The sequence below is a fragment of the Schistocerca piceifrons genome, chromosome 2 (genome assembly GCF_021461385.2).
Source record: "Schistocerca piceifrons isolate TAMUIC-IGC-003096 chromosome 2, iqSchPice1.1, whole genome shotgun sequence".
Lineage (NCBI taxonomy): Eukaryota > Metazoa > Arthropoda > Insecta > Orthoptera > Acrididae > Schistocerca > Schistocerca piceifrons.
In genome coordinates, this window is record NC_060139.1 from 896161520 (window position 1) to 896188086 (window position 26567).

The window sequence follows — 26567 nt, forward strand, 5'->3', positions numbered from 1 at the left end:
ACCAGACGGCGAGCAGGAAGGGAGCCACGGAGACGCCGGTGGCGGCAGTGAAGTGTCGCCAGTCCGGCAGCAGCAGCGCAACCAGTGGCGCCGCCATGTGGCCCGCCGCCCAACCAGTCAGCTGCGTCATCGTCACCAGGCCGCGTTTGCTGCCCGGCACCAGCTCTCCCGCTGTAAACAAAAGTCACCAGTCTCGTGGCGTGTCCACCTCCAGCATCACCACCATGCCAGTCTCCTGGCCTGGCACCAGCTGTCATACTGCACACATCAACAAACGGGACCAGTCCGACAGTAAGACAAATTGCGTTACAGTTTTAATGGGCCTCCAGGATGAGCTCACAAACAGTGTAACGTTAAGTGCTGAAGAATGACAGTTGAAATGTTATATATGAATTGGAAATAGCCTTCCAGTAGCCGTCGCCGTGAGTATTGTCGTCCAGGGCATGCCTAAAAGGCTACAGCTTGTCTTACCTACTCTGTATTGGATCTGAGTGGGTGTCACAAACGATCAACTCTAGTATAGGTCCAAGACATGTACACGCTAAGACATAATCATGCAAAATTTGAAGTGTTCGTATGTGATGCTATGATGTCCATGTCCATGAGAGATGATAGGCTAATCATGAACGAGAGAATGAGCTTGGTGGTCCGAATGAGAGAGGAGAACGGCTAAGTTCTGCAATAAATTTCAGCTATTAACAACAAACCCACTGTTCAAAAATCACAAGAGATGGAGGCATACTTAAAAAAGACCCGTACACATGAGAACACACCAGCTGGATTCCATCATGGTGAGATATAGATTTCGAAAAATCGCAATCTATTAATGACGAAGAATAAACACCAAACAGAAAAAATCTGTGTGGAAAGAAATGAGATACTGAAGTATTGGGCAATAACGAGGTGTGTCTGAAATTCTCTAACGCTTTAGGTACTGCGATAATAAGTACCATAGTATAGAGCCCAGTTGAGGATGAATCGACAGCTCTCAACCTGGTAATAACAGGTTTGGACAGGAAAACATACATACTGATACATCCGGTGCGATGTATCGATATTTGGAGCGGTTTTCGCCAAAGATCGCACTGCGCATTGGTGGGATGGAGGCACGTGCGCATGAAAACGAGCCCTTTTAGTTGGTGTGAGTTAGAATTGAAAGAAAACAGCCTTCGTTCACTATTTTTAACGAATTAACCGGGTTTCGACACTGCTAGGAGTGTCTTCCTCAGAATTTAAATCAAAGAATGGTCTATACAGGGCTTCCCAACGTGTGGTCCGCGGACCCCTTAGGGGTTCGCCGTCTCTTTCTAGGGGGTCCGCTGCCACCTTTCACCAAACCGTGTAAAATAATGAGTAAAATTATTGAATAAAATTGTGAAAATCAAATTCATCTCTATTTTCGTGTGAAAACATGTGTACTTTTGCTTCAGCCTATGCGGTTCCTAAGTGAGGGCGCATACACAGTTTAGTGCCGGAGAATGCGGCTTCACTGATCGACTGTTTCGCAACAATACGGGGGTCGTTTGTGCGTCCGCTCACGGCGCTAGATGCGATGAAACCTTTTACGCATGCGCGGAGCGAGCTTTGTCGACCAATCACAGTGCTCGCTGGCACGTATGCGGCCCCAGGCATCATTAAATGTTAAACTTGCTTTGTCAGTGAACTACCTATTTCATAAATCGATTTTTGACCAGTTTATTATTTCTAACATGGATCGGTGGCTGAAGTCAGGATCTTTGAAGAAGGGTGTAGTTTCCCCATCGCCTTTCAACAAGGGAAGTTTCCAGTTGTAATGAATGAGGAGGGAGGGCGACCAAAGGAAGAACAATCACAAGAAGCTCCTCAGCGGGCTCTATTATGTGAAAACGCTGCAAGTACTCCACTGGTTGCAATATCCTGTGGAAGTGGGATAACCAAGAAGCGCAAGGACAACGAAAGCTATTCAGAAATGGGCTTCATGGAGACAAAGGAGGGTAAAACTCAGTGTGTAATTTGTGCGCGAGTCCTTCCGAAACAGTTCAATGGCTCCAGTTAACTTGCGCCGTCATTTAGAGGGTACTCACCCTGATTTCCAGGCTAAAGACATCGATTTTTTCAAAAGGAAGAGTGCTGAACTAGCTGCTTCTCAGCATTGCATGAAAACTCATGCAAAAACAATTAATGGCAATTCATTAAAAGCTTCTTTCTTGGTTAGTTATCGAGAGGCAAAAACAGGCAAAGCTCATACCATTGCAGAAAATTTCATAACTCGTGTGTTAATTGTGGTGTCACCGCCAGACACCACACTTGCTAGGTGGTAGCTTTATATCGGCCGCGGTCCATTTAGTACATGTCGGACCCGCGTATCGCCACTGTGTGATCGCAGACCGAGCGCCACCACAAGGCAGGTCTCGAGATACGGACTAGCACTCGCCCCAGTTGTACGGACGACGTAGCTAGCGACTACACTGACGAAGCCTCGCTCATTTGCCGAGCAGATAGTTAGAATAGCCAAGTCCATGGCTACGACCTAGCAAGGCGCCATTAGCCTTACATAGCAATTGATAATTATCGTCTAAAGCATGTCTCAACAAGAACGATGTATACAACAAGGATGGATTAAAGTTAAGTATTCCCAAAGCAATGTACTTTTCTTTATATCATTCATTGAGCGTCCTGTTTCAGACTTCAAGATATTCTGCGTGAGCTTACAGCGTGCATATCGGCCTCCTCAAAATAACACTGTGTCGGCACTTCTGTCGACACATCACATGGCGACGAGGATGGGATCGGTGCTGTGCTTGCGCACAAAGATGGGTCGCATGATCGCCCTATTGCCTTTGCGTACAAATTGCACTCGTCTGCGCAAAGAAATTACTCACAGATAGAGAAAGAAGCTTTGGCTCTCGTCTTTGGTGTTACTAAGTTTCATGATTTCTTGTATGGTCGTCACTTTACCATCATCACAGACCACAAACCTTTGACGTCGCGTTTTCATCCGAACAAGCCTGTACCTCCGTGTACAGCGCAGAAATTCGTTCGCTGGTCTATTTACCTCTCGCAGTACCGCTACGATATCTTGTATCGGTCCACTGCTAAGCACGGAAACGCCGATGCGTTGTCCCGTTTGCCTGTTGCTGAGGATAGAGCATTCGATTCTTCCGGACTTGCTTGCATGTTCATTGATTCGGAAACCGATGAAGTGGTCGAATCGTTTCCGATTGATTTTCGTCGTGTAGCTACAGCCACAGCTGCTGACCCTGTCCTTGCTACCGTTTTGCGTTTTGTTGCTACACAATGGCCTTTGTCAAAGTCTCGGATCGAGGATCCGTTGGTTCGCCGATTTTTTGCTCATAAAGAGAGACTTTTTGTACGACGTGGTGTTTTGTTGTTGCGTTCTGATAATGATCAGTCCAGAGTCGTGGTCCCACGTTCGTTACAGTCCTCTGTTTTACGGCTTCTTCACCAAGGACATTGGGGTATAGTGTGAACGAAACAACTTGCTCGTCTGCACTGTACTTGGTTCGGAATCGATGCTGCGATTACGAATATGTGTTCTTCTTGCAAGGCGTGTGCCGAACAACAATCCGCACCGCCGCGGAAAGTCTTTGCATGGCCAAAAGCCACTTCCTCTTGGCAACGCTTGCACATCGATTTTGCTGGTCCATTCTGGAATGCTCGATGGTTGGTTCTGGTAGATGCCTTCAGTACTTTTCCTTTTGTTCTCCGGATGTCTTCCACGACGTCCTCTGCCACCATCCAAGCGTTGTCTGCTATCTTTTGCATTGAAGGTCTTCCGCAGACTATTGTTTCCGACAGTGGCCCACAATTCATGTCCGCTGAATTTCAGTCATTCTGCCAGGCCAATGGTATTCAACATCTGACATCCGCGCCGTTTTCGCCTCAGTCAAACGGTGCCGCTGAACGATTGGTCCGGACTTTCAAGTCACAGATGTTGAAGTTGAAAGAGTCGCATTCTCGAGAGGACGCGTTGTTGCTCTTTTTGTCATCGTATCGCTCTCAGCCCCGAGATGGTCGCTCGCCGGCTGAGTTGCTCCACGGTCGTCCTCATCGAACCTTGATGTCTTTGCTGCATCCGCCGCATCGGGTTCCTGTGCAGCGGCAGACTCCTGCTTTTGCTCCAGGCGACGTTGTATTCTATCGCAACTATCGCGGTTCACGGCGTTGGCTCGCAGGGCGCATTCTTCGCTGCCTCGGCCGTGCGATGTATTTGATTTTGGGGGCCTCTGGTGAGGTGCGTCGGCATCTCATTCAGCTGCGCCTCTGTCGTCGCACGGGTTCTGCTGCTCCCCGTCTGCTTTCAGCGACGGTGCCGTCCGGTCGGCGCCCTGGGGACCCATCTACTGGCTCGCCTCATCCCCAGGTGTTACCGCCGATGCCTTCCATTTTGCCCCATGGCGACGCGCCGCTGCCGCCTCCGCCGCCGCCGCCTGTCCTCCAGCTGGCGCCGCCCGCAGTGGACGCTTCGCTGCAGCCGCCAAGCGCCTCCATGGGTCACGCGCCGCCGATCGCTTCCCGTGACCAGCTGTCCTCCGCCATGGAACTCTTGCCCGCTCCAGACCACATGGCGTCATCGCGCGTCGGGTACCCCGACGCAATGGAGGTCGACCGTTCGGCCCCTCCTGTCTCTTTACGGGCGCATACACCGCATGTTGACGTGCACCCTGGACTAGGTTTTCAGGCGTTTCCTAGATCCCCTCGTACCGAATGGCCGGGTGCGGGTGGCACAGCCTCGCCTGTTGTTAGGCTCCCCACCTCATCGCATACGTCAACATGGGGTCCTCCCCACGGCGGGCGGAAGCCTTATAACACGACCTTTCGCCGATTTGCGGGGAAGGAATGTGGTGTCACCGCCAGACACCACACTTGCTAGGTGGTAGCTTTAAATCGGCCGCGGTCCATTTAGTACATGTCGGACCCGCGTGTCGCCACTGTGTGATCGCAGACCGAGCGCCACCACAAGGCAGGTCTCGAGATACGGACTAGCACTCGCCCCAGTTGTACGGACGGCGTAGCTAGCGACTACACTGACGAAGCCTTGCTCATTTGCCGAGCAGATAGAATAGCCTTCAGCTAAGTCCATGGCTACGACCTAGCAAGGCGCCATTAGCCTTACATAGCAATTGATAATTATCGTCTAAAGCATGTCTCAACAAGAACGATGTATACAACAAGGATGGATTAAAGTTAAGTATTCCCAAAGCAACGTACTTTTCTTTATATCATTCATTGAGCGTCCTGTTTCAGACTTCAAGATATTCTGCGTGAGCTTATAGCGTGCATATCGGCCCCCTCAAAATAACACTGTGTCGGCACTTCTGTCGACACATCATTAATGATATTGCTTCTTGCATGCTAGGCGAAAAGGCAGTAAAGCTTGTATCTTCGGTGCCATTATCAAACAATACTGTCAAGAGGCGCATTCTTGACATGTCAAATGATGTGTAAGGTACTCTTGTTTCTCGCATCCAATACAGTTCATTTTCTTTGCAAATAGATGAATCCACTGATGTTGCAGGATTAGCGATTTAATTGGCTTTCGTCCGTTATGAATATTCTGGATGTTCTGAGGAGGACCTCTTATTGTGGAGACCACTACCTGCCAACACAACAGGTGCTGAAATATTCTGTCTATTGGATGATTTTAACGACTAACGAAATTTCATGCTCTAATTTCATAGACGTGTGCACAGATGGTGGAAAAGCTACGACGGGTCCTACAGTCGGAGCAATAACGAAAATAAAAGAAAACGCCAAGAATTGAAGCAGTAGTCATTGTGCTCTCCACAGATACGCTTTAGCTACGAAAAAAATGCCTGTTTCGGTCAAGAAAGTTTTAGACGAATCCATTCAAATCATTAACTAAATAAAATCAAGGCCGTTTACGTCAAGAGTTTTCACAATACTGTATGAATATATGGGAAGCCTTCATCGTTCCCTGCTTCTCCACACAGAAGTGAGGTGGTTCTCACGTGGGAATGCACTCTCTCGGTTGTACGAATTAAGATTGGAAGTCTTAGCTTTCCTTTTGGAGCGTAACACCAAATTAGCAGACCTTATTAATGGCGAAAATTGGCAGTGTATACTTGCCTATTTGTCAGATATTTTCTCCAAAATGAACGAAATGAATATTTCACTCCAAGGGCAAAGTGAAACAAAGGTCACTGCTATCGACAAAGTTCGAGCATTCAAGAGGAAAATCAATTTTTGGGCAGAGAGTATCGAGGAGGGGGAGGTCGAGCGTTTTCCTCTTCTCGAGGAGTTTTTGTAAAACAAAACATTGGCGCTTGGGAAGAATTTGTTTCATCAAGTCCTGTTACATCTCTGACGCTTCATGTCATTGTTGGAGCATTATTTCCCAACAGCTGAAGATGTGAAGCTGCAGAAATACGAATGGGTGCTCAACCCATTCACTGTATCCAAAAAGCCGAACATTCTATCATCAAATGAATATGAGTTGTTGAAATCACATTTTGACATTGACGGTTACACACATTTTTGGATCCGTTTGGATAACAAGAAATACCACCCCCTTGTTAAAAAGGCAGAACGTGTACTTCTTCCGTTTGCCACAACATACATATGTGAATCGGGATTCTCGATCTATGCTGCCCACAAAACTAAGTACCGAAGCTGTCTAGATGCGGAACCAGACATCCGTCCCCAGTTGTCAAGAATTGAACCGAACTTTTCAAAATTGTGTCAACAGAAATACCCTCAACCATCACATTAGGATTCCATTATTATTCCTACAGACTCATCTATAGTAAAGAAGAAAGCATTTTTCTTCATAGATGCTCAGTGAATGTACCTGAACTATAACTCTGTAGGAATTTTGTTTCTGTCTTCTGTCATTTACAAAATAATTATTAATTGAATTCTGTTGGCATTTATATTTTTTGTTACGAAAATTAAAATGATCTCTAAAGCTAATCTCTTTTCTTTATAATATTCCGTCCTCTCAGTTTAAAATATGACCTGCCTATACTTCAATTACAATTACTTGCTATTACTCGGACACTATATTGAGGCAGCTGGCTACTAGCATAAACAAACGAGGACTTTTCACGTGCCACCTTGTAAAAGGTAATCCTCCTCTGCCGGAATTGTTTCCTTTGAGAAAAAAAGTCTTACGTTCTGTGAAATGCTTTGTCTGCTTATATAGAAATAAGAGAGACTGTTTGTTTGTTTTCCTAATTTGTTTACAGTCGAGGCTGACTGCCACGATATAGTAACCAAGAAGAAGTTGTCAGCTGTGGCTAAACTGTTGCCACGCTGCCTGCCAGTTGCCAGCTACCAACTGACAGTACACTGTTGCAACGCCGCCCGGAGCTGCCGGCTATGGACTGACAGATACGCAAAGACGTAGAAGTAACTAGATTTTCGGACCTGTTTACATGGACACGAAAATCGATTGTGGAACTGGAAAACGACTTTATAAAAGCAAATTTCCAGAATCGATTTTGAAGTGTTTACCTGACCAACCAAAAGCGGAACTGGGACATCGGCTTACGAAATCCGGTTTTGGAAACGCCTGTACACTGGGTGAATGTATTCCCACACATTGCACAACAGATGTCACCTTAGTCCTTTAAAAGCAATTCCTTGGCCTCTTTTCTTTCGTGATGTGTTTGTATCCGGAGGACATCGGTCTGCCTCTTTTCTTCACAGCCGCGCGGAATGGCCCCGCAGTATAAGGCACCATGTCGTCGTGGATTGCGCGGCCGCTCCTGCCGGAAGTTCGAGACCTCCCTTGGGTATGTGTGTGTGTGTGTGTGTGTGTGTGTGTGTGTGTGTGTGTGTGTTGTCCTTAGCGGAAGTCAAACCTAGGTTAATAGTGTGTAAGACTAGGGACTGATGACCTCAGCAGTTAAGTCCCACAGACTTTACATACATTTCAACTTTTTTTTCGGATTTCACGAAAAACCACACACACACACACACACACACACACACACACACACACACACGACTGTTACGAAATATGCATGCTTCTTACACAACAGTAGCCAAACAGTGGATGTGAACAGAGCACAAGCGGCCGCTTGTCAACCGCGAGCAGTTTGGACGTGACGTTGATTGCTCTTGGAGGAAGGCAGCTCCAACGTGTGAAATGTCAATTACCAAGTAATTTTAACCAGGCTATAATGTGTTGAACAAAGGGAGTAAATCCATTAGTAAGTGTCTGGATACAGTGGGAATTCAAATTGGATCGTTAATTTCAAGTTGTTTTCATTCATCTCTAAACCAAAGATTATTCATACTTTGGGGGGGAGGGGAGGGGAGGGGAGAGGGGAGTCATTTGGAACATGGCACATGCGTTAGTAAACTTTCAGTTCCCATTGGTTTCGCTCTGAAATTTAAAGTTACTGTGCTCTTGACTGACTAGGGGTCCGCCATGGATTTTCGACTGAAGAAGGGGTCCGTCAGCTGAAAAGGTTGGGAAGCCCTGGTCTATAACATGGTCACAGAATTATGACTAAAAACGTATGATACAGATTATAAGTACAGAATCACCGTACAAGAATGGCAGTACTTGTATGTCATTTATAGAATAATAAATATGCCAAAAGGGCATCAGTCACAAAGAAATTTAAGATAAAAAATTGTGATGACGAGCAATTTTTTATCTTAAATTTCTTTGTGACTGATGCCCTTTTAGCATATTTATTATTTTATAAATGACATATAAGTACCGCCATTCTTGCACGGTGATTCTGTACTTAAAATCTGTATCATACGTTTTTAGTCATAATTCTGTGACCATGTTATAGACCATTCTTTGATTTAAATTCTGAGGATGACACTCCTAGCAGTGTCGAAACCCGGTTAATTCGTTAAAAATAGTGACCGAGGGCTGTTTTCTTCCAATTCTAACTATTGACGGCCTCTGAACGTGCAGCCATGTACAAAATTTTGTGTGAGTTAGAACCGTGTCCAGTCGCCTGCGTGTGACGATGGCAGTCGCTAGAGCGAGCCACGGGTGGAGCGAGGTGGGTCCGGGAGAGGGTTCATGCCGAGGGGACGAGAAGGGAGCGCAAGTGTGTGCTCGCTCGCGGGAGCACGATGTACGATATCGCTGACAGCAGTTAATTGTGGCTCACGGAACTTGTCAGCGGCAGCACTGGAAGGAATTGTGGTGAGAACCGTTATATTCCTCGTGACGAAGTCCTGTGGTCTGTCATTGTTAAATGAGAGTGCACAGTAAGTGACAGTCCGCTTGTTGTAGGCGTGTCCGGAACAGCAAAGGCTGTTTGACGGGTGTTATTATTCTTGGACTTCGAGGTGTCCGACCACGCCCCACTCTGGTTGAGCCAGGCACTGTTTTTGTTTAGCACTTCCCCTGTGCCGAGCAGTACCAAGTCACAAACCGGTTTACCTTTCTTTTTTTTTTAGATCACTGTTCATTACGCAGGTTTCGCATTTCCTCTTCTCTTTGAAATGCGTTATCTCATATAGTTTTTTTTTTTTTTTTTTTTTGTTTCTTAGAACTCAAACTGGTTGTTTATATAATGTGTTGGCTGTTAACTACGCGGCAAGTTGTATTGGTGTGGTACTTTGCTGTGGGCAGTAGCGTCAGTTCCAACGCCATGTACCCTCCCTCCCCCCCCCCCCCCCCACTCTGAAGTGTTTTTGACGACTGCTAACTGGCTCCATACTTTCGACACTGCACTTGTGGTAGTTACAAATTGCTTGAAGGTTTGGTTCGTAAAATCCTCCAAGCACTCCCTTAGTGACGTGAAATTGATGCAAATTTCTGTTGACTCGTAGCTGTTTTATTACGAGTAATAGTCAATTGCCCAGTTAATAGTGTGTCAGATAAGGTCAAATGGCTCTAGCACCCGCCTTATGTTTTCTGTACTGAAATTCGTTTAACGTTTGGACGGGCTAGTTCGGGGCATCGATTTGCTGATTTTTTTTGTGTTAATTGTTTTTAATCACCAATCATTTAAAGCGGTTAGTGCCTCCTTACTCATGCCATACTAAAATTTGTTTACCGTCTGAACGGCTAGTGCCCGGCATCTACTGCTGAATTTCCCGCATTAACTGGTTTTTAATCACTACTCATTAAAGGGGGTAGCGCCCGCTTATTCTTTTGAAACATCCCCTTTGAAAAAATTTATAAATGACAATGCTGGAGAACCTCTACGTTATTTGATTTTCAAACAGGGGAGCAAAACTCAACGTACTCAGACATTTACTTATTCTGATCAACACTAAACTGACACACAATCGCAATCTGACTTTCAATAATCCCTATAAAAGAATGGCCCTGACTAACAATAACCTATACCTTTCATGAATCACTTACCTCACAAAAATCGTCGTTACTCGAACTACTGCAATACAGCAAGCGCCAATACTGCCAGCTAAATAAATGATTCTAACTACTGAAGGCACTAACTACTGATAGGCATACTTAGCAAATGAAAGATTTTGATGGAGAACAAACAATGTATTTACCTTAATAGTGTTGAAAAGTCATTAGTTCATGACATCCAGTTTTTAAAATTTCCTTTTTCTGACGGACACACGTCCAGATCGTCCGCTCTCAAAACCCTGCCATCTCTCTCCCCACATCCACCACTGCTGGCGGCTCACCTCCAACTGCACAACACTACGCCCTGTTCACCCCCAACTGCCAAACACTACAATAGCGAATATTCCAACAATGCAAACTAGCCACAGATTGCAAACAGCACAGTCATTGATTTTCATACAGAGCGCTACGTGGCGTTACCAGCATAAAAACCTAAACAGCCTACTTACACTTTCTATATCGAAATTATTTTGACATTTGAAGGGGCTAGTGCCCGGCATTTATTTGCTGTTTTTTTGCATTAATTGTTGTTAATCAATTATCATTCAAAGGGGGTAGTGCCCACTCAACCTTTCTATTTTCGAATTTGGTTAACATTTGAAGGGGCTAGTGCCCAACATTTACTTGCTGATTTCGTATTGCTTGCCTTAAGTCACTAATCGTTGAAAGGGGCCAGCGTCGCTTTATGTAGTAGTGAAAATTGTTCAGTGACCGACTTCTGTATTTAAATTGGCGTAACATCTTGCAGGGACTATTGTCCGTTTACCTTGCTATACGAGGTGCGGCTAGAAAAAAACCGGACTGATGCTGGAAAAAACATTTATTTACAATTATTTACAATTTCATGTTATCTGCTTCAATGTACTCTCCTCCTCGGTCTCTACACCGCTCCATACGAATTTTCCACTGTTCATAGCAATGCTGCAGATCATTTTCGGTAAGTCCATACATTACTTCTGTCGCTTTTTCTTTTACTGCTTCAACAGTCTCAAATCTAGTTCCTTTCAAAGCTGACTTGACTTTATGGAAAAGAAAAAAGTCACAGGGGGCCAAATCAGGTGAGTAGGGTGGTTCAAATGGCTCTGAGCACTATGGGACTTAACTGCTACGGTCATCAGTCCCCTAGAACTTAGAACTACTTAAACCTGACTAACCTAACGACAGCACACAACACCCAGCCATCACGAGGCAGAGAAAATCCCTGACCCCGCCGGGAATCGAACCCGTGAACCCGGGCGTGGGAAGCGAGAACGCTACCGCACGACCACGAGATGCGGGCGAGTAGGGTGGATGATCTAAGATGGGAAAGTTGTGTTTTGCCACAAACGTCTTCACTGACAACGCACTGTGAACTGGGGCATTGTCTTGGTGAAGGATCCATGACTTTTTTCTCCACAAATCGTTCCGTTTTCTCCGTACTCGCTCACGTAGTGTAGCCAGGACGCTAATGTAGTAATGCTGATTCACTGTTTGTCCCTCTGGTACCCAATCAATGTGCACAATCCCTTTGATGTCAAAAAAAAACAATCATCATTGCCTTGAATTTCGATTTTGACATTCGTGCTTTTTTTTTGTCGTGGAGAACCAGGACTTTTCCAATGCATCGATTGGCGTTTAGTTTCGGGATCGTAAGTAAAAAACCACGATTCATCGCAAGTAATAACATTTTGTAAGAAGGTGGGATCACTTTCAATGTTTTCCAGGATGTCAGAACAAATCATTCTTCGGCGTTCCTTCTGTTCAATTGTGAGACACTTTGGAACCATTTTTGAACACACTTTGTTCATGTTGAAACTTTCATGAAGAATCTGCCTAACACTTTCCTTGTCAACTCCTGTTAACTCAGACACTGCTCTGATTGTTAAACGGCGATCGAACAAGTTTACCGATTTTTTCAATGTTTGCATCAGTTTTTGCTGACAATGGTCTGCCAGTGCGAGTGTCATCACTGGTGTCTTCGCGGCCATCTTTAAATCGTTTAAACCACTCAAACACTTGTGTTCGCGATAAACAATCATCGCCGTACACTTGTTGTAACATTACAAACGTTTCACTTGCAGATTTTTCCTAGTTTGAAACAAAATTTGATGTTAACACGCTGTTCTTTCTGTACACTCAACATTTTCCGACGCACAGACAAAACGTCAACTACTTAAAACAGACGCCACGGGCAGACTGATTGCAGGAGGCAGATGAAACTCAAGCAGTAGGCGGAGCGAGAGTCACGTGACAGGCCACGCGACTTTCAGCATTATTGCATTCGTTTTATTGTTTCACCAGTACTAGTCCGGTTTTTTTCTAGCCACACCTCGTATCATAACCATTTTGACGTTTTGAGGGTCAAGTTTCCGACCATTATTACATTTCCTGTCGTGGATTCCAACTTGAGGAAAGACTAATGGTCGGAACTTGTGCCGGCCGGTGTGGCCGAGCGGTTATAGGCGCTTCAGTTTGGAACCGTGCGACCGCTACGGTCGCAGGTTCGAATCCTGCCTCAGGCATGAATGTGTGTGATATCCTTAGGTTAGTTAGGTTTAAGTAGTTCTAAGTTCTAGGGGACTGATGACGTCAGATGTTAAGTCCCATAGTGCTCAGAGCCATTTGAACCATTTTATCGGAACTTGTCTCAGGTGATCTTACTGTTATCGCCTGTGTCAATTAAGTGAACGAACTGGAAGAGCGTTGGGGCATTAACTATCAGTTTTCTGAACAGCTTAAGTGGCAAGAGTTGTTTACTAATTGTTTACGAACCGTAACTTATGTCTGGAACGATTACTGTGTCAGCTCTTTCTCGCACCCGCGCTTTGTCGCGGTGCGATTGGTCGCAATCGTTTATTTATGCACGCGCGGAACGATTTAGCGGGGGTCGGCGCAACAGCGAGACGCTGGTTACGGAGAAAGGGCAGAGGCCCTGTCAGTCGTCATCGTTGCAGTACTTAGCTTGCCGTGGTCGGTGGTGGGCCGTGCGAGCCCGTAGTTTGTTTTGGCCGAGTACGGAAGCAGCGCCCGTGAGTAGACGATGTGGCGTGACACTTCACGCTAGTAGCGGAAGTAGGGCTTTGCTACGTCCAGGACAGTGTAGCCGTGCAGAGGCCTGAATGCAACCGTGTGCATCCTATCACCGTGCCAACACTTCTGTCTGCCGCTGCCACCTGTAGCTGTGTATATTGTGGTGGGTAAGCTGTTTCCCCATCCAGGATCGTTCTTGTACGATTAACTGTTGGGTGTCCCTTTACGACTTTCGCGTTGAGCTGTGCTACCTTAAATGTGCTGCTGCGTTTGTGTATAGGAGTTCCTTGCCCTGTAGGTGCCGCTGTACTGTAAATAGGCCGTTTAGGTTTTTATGTTGGTAACGCCACGTAGTACTCTGTATGAAAATCACTGACTGTGCTGTGTGCAATCTGTGGCTGGTTGGCTTTGTTGGAATATTTGCTATTGTAGTTTTGGGCATTTGGATATGAACAGCGTGTAGCGTTGTGCAATTGAAGGCGAGCCGCCAGAAATGGTGGATGTGGAGAGAGAGATGCCAGTTTTGAGAATGGACGATCTGGACGTGTGTTCGCCAGAAAAAGGAAATTTGTAAAGATGGATGTCATGAATTTATATATATATATATATATATATATATATATATATATATATATATATATATATATATATATATATGATGACTTTTGAACATTATTAAGGTAAATACATTGTTTATTCTGTATCAAAATCTTTCATTTGCTAACTATGCCTATCAGCAGTTAGTGCCTTCAGCAGTTAGAATCTTTTATCCAGCTGGCAGTATTGGCGCTTGCTGTATTGCTGTAGTTCGAGTAACGAAAATTTTTTTGAGGTAAGTGATTCGTGAAAGGTATAGGTTATTGTTAGCCAGATTCATTCTTTTGTAGGGATTATTGAAAGTCAGATTGCGTTGTGCTAAAAATATTGTGTGTCAGTTTAGTGATGATCAGAATAAGTAAAGAGAGAAATGTCTGAGTACGTTCAGTTTTGCTCAGCTGATTGAAAATCTAATAACGTAAGAGTTTTTCCAGCACTGTGATTCTTTAGATCCAAAGGGGACGTTACAGTACTTACAAGTACTAGCTGTGCCTATTGCGTAATTTACTTTGTCTAACTTACGAAAACTGTGCAAATTGTTCAAACTGTGTAGAGCGTACGTCCGGGAAAATTTGCTGCATATTATTTCTTTATTTAAAGCCCAATGCCTGGCAAGTTCTATAAGCGCGACTGTGGTAAATTCTGTCATGTTTTTTGAAGTCTGTTGTGCTGAACAGCAGCATGTGTAATCTTAATTGTAAGTCAACCAAATTACTGGTAAAGGCTTCTCTTGCAGTACTTGATTACGTACTTCTTACCTCTGCTCAACTTTGTGCCCAAGCAACTCAAATTATGCAATGCCATTTTAGTTGTCATTCTAAGGATGTAATTTCATCTTAACCCTGTAATGAATTACGCTTTTACTGCTTTGCGCACTGCTAGAGTATTTCAGCAAGCCTCCTACTTAAATCATTTGATGGTTAAAGATGCAATAGTAATGTCTTACGTGCTTTAGTATTGCAATTTGCTTTAAGAACTTCGGTCTTATTGGCTGTTTGCAAGGCTGTACGTTAATATCTGATTTAACATCTTGCATGCAAAAGGATGGCTGGCTTTACAGTTGGCGTAAAACGGGTTCTGTTCTGATGGTTCGTTTCATGTGTTACAGAAGGAACTTGTTGCTTTGAAAGGCGGCTGGGCTGCGGCTCTTGCGTTGCCGCGCCACCAGTACAACGAAGTGGCACTACGACCGCGGAAGGCTGCTGAGTTTGAGCACTACTGTAATTGATGCATGTATTCTAAATCTACGAAATTTTGTAAATAAGATTTTTGCTGTTTTAAACTATTCAAGGAATTTAACCCGTTTCGGAGCCGCCAGGCTTGTTAGTCCTCTGTCAGATAATTTCGTCTAAAATATTTGCACCGAACAAGTAGAATATGTCTAAAGTCTTTCCTTAAAACTTCTTTCTTCTTTCTTTAAGAAAAGAAAATTGTATTGTGCAATTATGTTTTGTCATAAGCTAAAACATAAGTTCCAAGTTAAAAAGAAATTCTTTTATTGAAGGAAATCACCGGCTGTAGTCTTAAATTAAAGTATATATTCTTAAACGTTACGCTTATTGCTTTGTAAGATTTTCCTGAATTTTTGTCTTTATTTATTATTTGAACAATTAGTAAGTTGTAATAAAATTGTGTCTATGTGTTATTACCATTGGTGGTTGTTTCGATGCCTGGTAAATAAAGTTTGTTGTTGAGAATCCTGCTATCAACATATCAGTTTAAGTTGTATATTGCTCAGGTACCAATGTACACTGTTGCTGTTTAATACCGCCTATCAACCTCCAAAAAAGGCGCAGGTTTGCTTAGTAGGTACAAGGAAGGTAATGTCGAAGAAAATTTTATTAACGGAAGAAATAATTCAACTGCTCAACGAAAGAAGGAAGTACATTAACGTTCACAAGGGAACCGTACGTACTTGCGCTCACGGATTTGATTCACGTTGACAGTGGGTTTAGAACATAGCTGGAACTTCAACTTATGTAAAGAGGAAGGCGCAATTCTCACCCGATTCCGAGGCAATGTTTGAAAGATTTAGGCAGAGAGACCATAGCCAAGTGATTAAGTGCTTAGTGTCATAGGAGTAAGGTCTCTGGATCGAACCTGGCTGCTGGTGTTTTTTTTTATTCTGCTGGTGTTTTTTTTTATTCCCATGTAACTCTAACAACAGACTTGTTATGATTCTCAAAACTGTCAGTATTAAATGATTCACATATTATTTGTGTAATATTTGTCCCCAAAAATAGGAAAACAAAATATTTGTAAAAGGACACTGGAAACAAAATAGGATACACGACCATTTTGAACCAAATAAGAGTAATCTGACATTGTTGTTGTACTTACATTTCTTACACGTGTGGGGAACTGCGCGAATAAGGATGATAATTATTGCGACACACATCACACGTAAAGAACGGAGACTTTTTCATGACCATTGTTTTTTCAATGTTCCTACTGCAAAACAAACTTGATTTACATCCACCACATAGTTTCGCGGCGTTCCACCCATATCTGATCATATCGTCGAACAGTGATACAGCTAACTGATCGCACCGATTGACTGAATTTCTATGCATCTTCTCTTGACGCTATCTCTATCGTGTTCGGTGATGTACGAGCAATTTTATATAAGGTTTTTCACCTATCTGTAAAAATAAACGTAGCACGACTGCACCAGCGGAGTACGTTTTGGAGGAATGGCCTTAATACTGCACGTTGGCACACGCCCTCTATCTTGAAAAACTCCGTTGTACAAAACTGAGTTCGTTTGCCCTCCCCATGAGGAGCAAAAGAAATTGTTCGTCTCTCACGAATGGCTTCAAGATGTCAGTGGTTCAATTGCCTCTGAGCACTATGCGACTTAACTTCTGAGGTCATCAGTCTATTTAGAACTTAGAACTAATTAAACCAAACTAACCTAAGGACATCACACACATCCGTGCCCGAAGCAGGATTCGAACCTGCGGCAGTAGCGGTCGCTCGGCTCCGGACTGTAGCGCCTAGAACCGCACGGCCTCAAGATGTCAATTAGAAATTTCCTGTACAGTACTGTTGTGAGTTTGCTAGATTTAGAAGACCTCATCATAACGTTTTTGTATTTGTGTGCGTATTCATCAGCTGCTTTTTGCACCATTGGTCCAAATGAGCCAGTGCTCTTTAGCAAGCAAAAGAAGACTGTTGTCAGTAATTTTCCAGATAAAGTAACATCATATTGTGTAGTATACGAATGTGTCACCTTTTGCATGTTTCGATGCACAAAATCCATCTTTGTTCCGCATTCGTAGAGGTTTCTATCATAAGTTGACTGATATTAGCACCCTAGACCAAACGTTCACAAATTAATATCGTACGGTATATAAAAACAGCATCGCCATTGATGTAAATGAATGAGGTCCTTTTTATGTGTAATACCTGTTTATCACTCCGTCTTCAGGCCACAAGTGGCCCATCGGGACCATCCGACCGCCGTGTCATCCTCAGTTGAGGATACGGATAGGAGTGGCGTGTGGTCAGCACACTGCACTTTTTCCTTAGAGTGTTTTTTGTTTACGACGGATGACTCTTTGGTTGTTCGCAGATATTTCAAATAACTTCGCCACACTATGCTGGCTCACGAGTAAAGTAGCTGCAACCCCAACGATTATTAACGGAGATATTTTCGTTGATCAGTTCATCATTAGTCTTTGACCCACAGCCTTCTGACTCAAGTTGTCATTACATAAATTCATTATACAGGGTGGTCCATTGATCGTGACCGGACCTAATATCTCACGAAATAAGCGTCAGACGAAAAAACTACAAAAAACGAGACTTGTCTAGCTTGAAGTGGGAAATCAGACGGCGCTATGGGTGGCCTGCTAGATGGCGCTGCCATAGGTCAAATGGATATCAACTGCGTTTTTTAAAATAGGGACCCCCATTTTTATTACATATTCGTGTAGTACGTAAAGAAATATGAATGTTTTAGTTAGACAATTTTTTCGCTTTGTGATAGATGGCGCTGTAATAGTCACAATTTTAGACGAACAGTTGGTAATAGGTAGGTTTTTTTAAATTAAAATACAGAACGTAGGTACGTTTGAACATTTTATTTCGGTTGCTCCAGTGTGATACATGTACCTTTATAAACTTATCATTTCTGAGAAGGCATGCTGTTACAGCGTGATTACCTGTAAATACCAAGTTAATGCAATAAATGTTCAAAATGATGTCCGTGAACCTCAATGCATTTGCCAATACGTGTAACGACATTCCTCTCAACAGCGAGTAGTTCGCTTCCGTAATGTTCGCACATCCATTGACAATGCGCTGACGCATGTTGTCAGGCGTTGTCGGTGGATCACGATAGCAAATATCCTTCAACTTTCCCCACAGAAAGAAATCCGGGGACGTCAGATCCTGTGAACGTGCGGGCCATGGTATGGTGCTTCGACGACGAATCCACATGTCATGAAACATGCTGTTCAATACCGCTTCAACCGCACGCGAGCTATGTGCCGGACATCCTGCATGTTGGAAGTACATCGCCATTCTGTCATGCAGTGAAACATCTTGTAGTAACATCGGTAGAACATTACGTAGGAAATCAGCATACATTGCACCATTTAGATTGCGATCGATAACCTGGGGGCCAATTATCCTTCCTCCCATGATGGCGGACCATACATTAACCGCCAAGGTCGCTGATGTTCCACTGGTCACAGCCATCGTGGAATTTCCGTTGCCCAATAGTGAATATTATGCCTGTTTACGTTACCGCTGTTGGTGAATGACGCTTCGTCGCTAAATAGAACGCGTGCAAAAAAATCTGTCATCGTCCCGAAATTTCTCTTGTGCCCAGTGGCACAACTGTACACGACGTTCAAAGTCGTCGTCATGCAATTCCTGCTGCATAGAAATATGGTACGGGTGCAATCGATGTTGATGTAGCATTCTCAACACCGACGTTTTGGAGATTCCCGATCCTCACGCAGTTTGTCTGCTACTGATGTGCGGATTAGCCGCGACAGCAGCTAAAACACCTACTTGGGCATCATCATTTGTTGCAGGTCGTGGTTGACGTTTTACATGTGGCTGAACACTTCCTGTTTCATTAAATAACGTAACTATCCGGTGAACGGTACGGACACTTGGATGATGTCGTCCAGGATACCGAGCAGCATACATAGAACACGCCCGTTGGGCATTTTGATCACAATAGCCATAAATCAACACGATATCGACCTTTTCCGCAATTGTTAAACGTGATACTACGTACTTATATGTTTGTGACTATTACAGCGCCATATGTCACAAAGCGAAGAAAGTGGTCCAAGTAAAACATTCATAAAAATGGTTCAAATGGCTCTGAGCACTGTGGGACTTAACATCTTAGGTCATCAGTCCCCTAGAACTTAGAACTACTTAAACCTAACTAACCTAAGGACATCACACAACACCCAGCCATCTCGAGGCAGAGAAAATCCCTGACCCCGCCGGGAATCGAACCCGGGAACCCGGGCGTGCGAAGCGAGAACGCTACCGCACGACCACGAGATGCGGGCTAAAACATTCATATTTGTTTACGTACTACACGAATATGTAATAAAAATGGGGGTTCCTATTTTAAAAAATGCAGTTGATATCCCTTTGACCTATGGCAGTGCCATCTAGCGGGCCAACCATAGCGTCATCTGGTTTCTCCCCTCAAGCTAGACAAGTTTCGTTCTTTGTAGTTTTTTCGTTTGACGCTTATTTCGTGAGATATTAGGTCCGGTCACTATCAATGGACCACCCTGTATGAAGTACTTCATAAGAGTTTTTGAATAGTCTTACATTACAAAGTAGACTGCACTGATGAAGTATTGTGAGGCCGGATTCACTGATTTGTATGTGTATTCAGCCGGTGCACATTGGTACCTACCTAGGGTGAGGGTCGTGCTGTAGCAGGCGCCGTAGCTGCTGCCGCCCAGGAAGATGGCGGCGGCGAACAGCCAGTAAGTGTCGGACGAGAAGACGCAGCCGATGCGACCCAGCAGGACGCACACCGCCGCCACGTGGAACACTGGACGGCGGCCCACGCTGGCGGGCAAGGAAGACACGGTCGCAGTTACGCAGCAGTGTGGTCGCACGCCGTTAGTCATCAAAAGGATACAACAAAATAACAGAGACACATGTAATTGTTTACTTAAGCGTGTGCACTCTAACAGGCCTTAGACCATCAATTATGATTAAACCCCAGGCAAGAGCTGAATAATATTATAAAAACCGAACACGCAGACATTCCTTTAGATTTCAAACAGTGCCCCGCCCAGCAAGTACAATAACTTTAGAAGAAAGTTTAGAACTCAAGGAATATTCACAATAGGTTTATACCTATGAGACATATTCAGAGAACGGAACAGGTTCAGGACTGTTAATAATCATAAACGGCACATCTGCCTAGCTATTCAGAGAACGGAACAGATTCAGGAGTGGCAATAATCATTTACGGCACATCTTCCTATCAGTTGAAGTACACACTAAAGCGGGGCTTCCCAACCTTTTCAGCTAACGGACCCCTTCTTCAGTCGAAAATCCATGGCGGACCCCTAGTCAGTCAAGAGCACAGTAACTTCAAATTTCAGAGCGAAACCCATGAGAACTGAAAGCTTCTTAATGCAGGTGCCATGTTCCCAATGACACCCCCCCCCCTCGAAGTATCAATAGTCTTTGGTTTAGAGATGATTGAAAATAACTTGAAATTAACGATCCAATTTGAATTCTCACTGTATCCAGACACTTACTAGTGGATTTGCTCCCTTTGTTCAACACACTATAGCCTGATTAAAATTTGTGGTAATTGAAATTTCACACGATGGAGCTTTCTTCCTCCAAGAGCAATCAACGTCACGTCCAAACTGTTCGCTGTTGACAAGCTGTCGCTTATGGTCTGTTCACTTCCACTATTTGGCTACTGTTGCGTAAGGAGCATGCATATTTCGTAACAGTCATGTGTGTGTGTGTGTGTGTGTGTGTGTGTGGTTTTTCGTGAAATCCGAAGAAAAATGTTCAAATGTATGTAAAGTCTTCCTTTGGTCGTCCTCCCTCCTCATTCATTTCAACTGGAAACTTCCCTTGTTGTGAAGGCGATGGAGAAACTGCACCCTTCTTCAATGATCCTGACTTCAGCCACCTATCCATGTTAGAAGTAATAACCTGGTCAAAAATCGACTTGTGAAATAGTGATGCCTGGGGCCGCATGCGTGCCAGCGAGCGCTGTGACTGGTCGACATAGCTCGCTCCACGCATGCGTAAAAGGTTTCAGCGCATCTAGCGCCGTGAGCTGGCGCACAATCGACCCCCATATTATTGCGAAACAGTCGATCAGAGAATCCGCATTCTCCGGCACTAAACTGTGTATACGTTCTCGCTTAGGAACCGCAAAGGCTGCTCGGGGATACGACCTGAAGTAAAAGTACACATGTTTTTCACACGAAAAAAAAAAATGATGAATTTGATTTTCACATTTTTATTCAATAATTTTACTCATTATTTTACACGATTTGGTGAAAGGCGGCCGCGGACCCCCTAGAAAGAGCCGGCGGAACCCTAAGGGGTCCGCGGACCACAGGTTGGGCAGCCCTGCACTAAAGAATGAGTCCACCATTAACCAACGGGAACAATCGGCAGTCTTGTGAGTCTTCGATAAACTAGAGAACTTACAACAAATAAATTGCAGCTGTAATATGCACATACACTCGAATTACGCTGGATTCATTAAAAACATGCCAGGAATCATAAATATTTAATAGAGGTCAGAATCAAAATGAGGGGATTGCGTCAGAGGAAATGGAATGAAAGCTTCTAATGGGCAAAAGCACATGTGGGAAATCCTGGGAATGCACTAGCCAAACAATCAACTCTAGAAAACGCAACAGAAAATACAACAGAATCGTTTCTTCTGTGATCAGAAGGAAGTTACGATGCACTTAGAAAGAAAGGGGCGATCGTGAAAGATTTTTATCTCTACTGATAAACGCCGTCTTCCCATAAGGTTACCACAGTCATCTAATCTTACAACAGTGTTAAACGAGAATGGAAAATTAATGTCTCACTATCGTTGGTTCAAGCTAGCCCCAAGTGCTGCTTGTACGCATGGAGAGGGTGAACAAACAGTAGGTCACCTGTTATGGGTGTGTTGCGTATTTCATACAGTGTGAGAAGCCCTAAAGAGGCAGCTCGCTCATCAGGAAACCAGTTTTAGTAAACCTACACATGAACGAACTTCACACATTTTACAATTTAATAATAATTTCCAGCAGATGAATAATAATGTCACTAAAAGTCTAAAAAAATGATGTTCTACCTGAAAACCATATATCGATCATACAGAAGTTTTCAGTTGTGAATACCATATTTTACGGACTATAAGACGCTACGGATTATAAGAGACACCTTAATTTTAAAGCAGTTTTTTTAAATAACATATTTACATTGCAAAGCCAGATGAAAAAAATCTTATTTCATAAAAACGAACTGACCTTTAAAATCCCTGAAAATCGTCATCTGGATTTTCTTCTTCTTCTTTTTCTTCTTCTTCTTCTTTCTCATCGTTATCTTTTTCGTACACAAGATGTTACTTATTTCACACTTCTTGAAAGAATTAACGGTAATGTCTTCTCTCACTCTAGACCACGACTTTTTAATCCACTAACACACTTCTTTGATTGTAGGTCCTTTTGAAACTCCCCTTGGCGTGAATCCATGTTGTGTTTCATCCGTCATCCACTTGTTCCTTTTCTCTCTCATATACGCTTTAAATAGTTTATTTGTCGGGACATCAAGAGGTTGTAATTGTGAAGTAAGTCCTCCCAGAATAACAGCAAGCTCTGAATTTCCCTGTCTCAATATCTCTTTCACAGAATTTTTCAAATAACTACAAAACTTAAGAACCGTCAACATCGCAGCGCGTCAGCCATCGTTGGTTAATATATTAAAAAAACTAAAAACCCGCCTCGATTGCGAAAAAAGCACCTAGTGTTAAGCGTTAACCTAGGTTTCGGCGTAGATAACTACACCTTCTTCAGAACAATAAAACCCACAAGTGCCTAAGAAGACCTTTGTCAATGATTAAAAGAACACCATACCTATACACTTAATATAATAAAATAAAACAAACTACAAAACTAATCTAGAGAATGAAGAGAATTCCTCTGCAATGAAGTACCTTTCCTCCTCTCCCACGCTCTGTTAACCCATAATTTCATACCGCCCTCGTCCATCCTACCTTTGTTATGGACATGAACAACAAGAACAACAAGTGGCGGTATTTCACAAGGTTTTCCCATTGTTTTGCACTTGAAAATGATCATTGAATTATGTTTAGTACCGTCAGCTCAACATGAACAGACAAAAGTGTAGTGCATTTTTTCATATCGACTTGTTTTTATACTTACAGTTTTAGCACCTTTCGCCGGCCTCAGTGGCCGAGCGGTTCTAGGCGCTTCAGTCCTGCCTCGGGCATTGATGTGTGTGATGTCCTTAGGTTAGTTAGGTTTAAGTAGTTCTAAATGTAAGGGACTGATGACCTCAGATGTTAAGTCCCACAGCGCTCAGAGCCATTTGAACCATTTTTAGCACCTTTCATGGCAACACTTCTGTTACTCGACATATCAAATGTCAGAGGAATTTCGCTATTTGGATAGGTCGACACGGGTTTTCTTTCGATATTGACTAATAAAGCGTTGGAAAGATAATATTTCCTCTTCAAATTCTTGTGGCATTTTATGAGATATTTTGATTTTGATTCGCATGCTAAGTACATGAAGCTTCATAAACCTGTAGCATCAAACAAGTCCAAACTTAAAGTCTGTTAAGTTCCAATGTAGTGCTAATTTACAAGAGTGTATTTGAATCGTTTTTGAATGAATTCCGATGCCATCTTGACTGTGCCCTTGAATCCACTTCAATACGTCATCTTCTAGTTTTGGCCATTTTACATTCATTCCTTTATTTGCACATTTAGTATTTCTCATTCCTTTCAGTTCTTACTCAATAGCCCGCCAATAGCGAGTGGTTTTTTATGTTCGTGCTCAGTTGTTCTGTTTCCATGTTCTTCAGCATATGCTATTACTGCCAATTTCCAGCCCACGTCATACAAATACCTTGAAACGTCCCCTTTGAACAATTATACAAGACTGTGCTTAAACTGACACACAATATTTTTTAGCGCAACGCAATCTGACTTTCAATAATCCCTACAAAAGAATGGCCCTGACTAACATTAACCTATACCTTTCACAAATCACTTACCTCACAAAAATCTTCGTTACTCGAACTACTGCAATACAGCAAGCGCCACTACTGCCAGCTAAATAAAAGATTCAAACTACGGAAGGCACTAACTACTGATAGGCATAGTTAGCAAATGAAAGATTTTAATAGAGAACAAACAATGTATTTACCTTAATAGTCATAATACATATAGCAGTTCATGACGTCCAGTCTTACAATTTCAAAACTCCGCCATCTCTCTCCCCACATCCACCACTGCTGGCGGCTCACCTCCAACTGCGCAACGCTACGCGCTGTTAACATCCAGCTGCCCAACACTACCATGGCAGACAATAATGCAAACTAACCACAGACTGCACACAGCACAGCCAATGATTTTCATACAGAGCGCTACGAGGTGTTACCAATACAAAAAACCTAAACAGCCTACTTACAACCTTTTATTTTTTTTCCATTACGAAACCAGATACTAACAAAAATATTGTACTGTTACCGAAAACACAAATCGCTTTGAATTCGAGTTCACTGGCACCGTAAAGTGCAATGACGCATTATAAGCTAGACAGTGCTTTGTCTGTAATGGCGGGTCGGGAGGGAGATAGTATTAGGAGGCTCGTAAATCCCCGCAACTCATGTTCGTCACATCGCCGCTTTGCTACTGCTGCAGTTGAGTCCAATGTTGCCAGATAGAGAGAGGCCATTTTTAATTCTGGCGGGAATTTTAAATCAAACACTCGACATTTTTGCATTAATTTCGAGTATAAGACGCACCTGTGTGAGGTCCTCCACATGAGTGCTAAAAAAAATGGTTCAAATGGCTCTGAGAACTATGGGACTTAACATCTGTGGTCATCAGTCCCCTAGAACTTAGAACTACTTAAACCTAACTAACCTAAGGACATCACACACATCCATGCCCGAGGCAGGATTCGAACCTGCGACCGTAGCGGTCGCGCGGTTCCGGACTGAGCGCCTAGAGCCGCTAGACCACCACGGCCGGCTGAGTGCTAAAAGGAATTCGTTAAACTTCGGTTACACTATAAATTAGTCTAATCTAAAACCCGTAAATTCAACTAAATACCTGGATATTACAATTATGAACAACTTCAATTGGAAGGAACACGTAGAAAATGTTGTGGGGAAGGCTAACCAAAGACTGCGTTTTATTGGCAGGACACTTAGAAAATGTAACAGACATACTAAGGAGACCGCCTACACTACGGTTGTCCGTCCTCTTTTAGAATACTGCTGCGCGGTGTGGGATCCTTACCAGAAAGGACTGACAGAGTACATCGAAAAAGTTCAGAGAAAGGTAACAAGTTTTGTATTATCGCGAAATATGGGAGAGAGTGTTATAGAAATGATACAGGATTTGGGCGTTTTTCTTTGTGACGGAATCTTCTCATGAAATTCCAATCACGAACTTTCTCCTCCGAATGCGAAAATATTTTGTTAACACCGACCTACATAAGGAGGAACGATCACCAAGATAAAATAAGGGAAATCAGAGTTCGTACAGAAAGATATAGGTGTTCATTCTTTCCACGCTCTAAACGAGATTGGAATAATGGAGAATTGTGAAGGTGGTTCGATGAACCCTCTGCCAGAGCCCGCCAGGTTGGCAGTGCGGTCTAACGCACTGCTTTCCGGGCGGGAAGGAGCACCTGGACCCAGGCACGAATCCGCCCGGCGGATTTGTGTCGAGGTCCCGTGAACCGGCCAGTCTGTGGATGGTTTTTAGGCGGTTTTCCATCTGCCTCGGTGAATGCGGGCTGGTTCCCCTTATTCCACCTCAGTTACACTATGTCGGCGATTGCTGCGCAAACAAGTTCTCCACGTACGCGTACACCAGCATTACTCTACCACACAAACATAGGGGTTACACTCGTCTGGTGTGAGACGTTCCATGGGGGGTCCACCGGGGGACGATCCGCACAATAACCCTGGGTTCCATGTGGGGAGGCAGAGGGGTGAAGTGGACTGCGGTAGTCGTCGTGGGATTGTGGACCACTGCGGCTGCGGCGGGGACGGAGCCTCTCCGTCGTTTCTAGGTCCCCGGTTAACATACATACATACCCTCTGCCAGGCACTTAAATGTAGTTTGCAGAGTATGCATGTAGATGTAGATGAATTTGGAGGCAATTTCGAAGAAAAAAGTATGTCTAATAGTCCGTAAAATACGATACCTTGCATCCATACTATCATTAGCAGTGAAATTGGATATTGCAGTATTCAATTCATCGATGGATTTTGGACAGTTTTTTATAGACAGCTGCTTTCGCTGCACCCTAGCAGAAGAAGTAAGGTGGTGTTAGGTCAGGCGATCGTGGAGGCCAAAGTGCCTGTGAAATTTTGCGATCACCAAAAACATCAGCAAGCAGTGACATTG

At 43.7% G+C, this 26567-nt stretch overlaps 1 protein-coding gene across 1 annotated transcript in view; it reads right to left on the reverse strand.

Moving 5' to 3' along the window:
- Positions 1–26567, reverse strand: part of LOC124777172 (solute carrier family 22 member 7-like) — a 205318-nt gene that overhangs the window by 53410 nt on the left and 125341 nt on the right. Inside the window, exons 6-7 of the mRNA XM_047252481.1 lie at positions 19827–19984; positions 3–171 (exon numbers count right to left, since the gene is read on the reverse strand). Coding sequence (XP_047108437.1) covers positions 3–171; positions 19827–19984 — 327 coding nt within the window. The remainder of the gene's footprint in view (positions 1–2; positions 172–19826; positions 19985–26567) is intronic.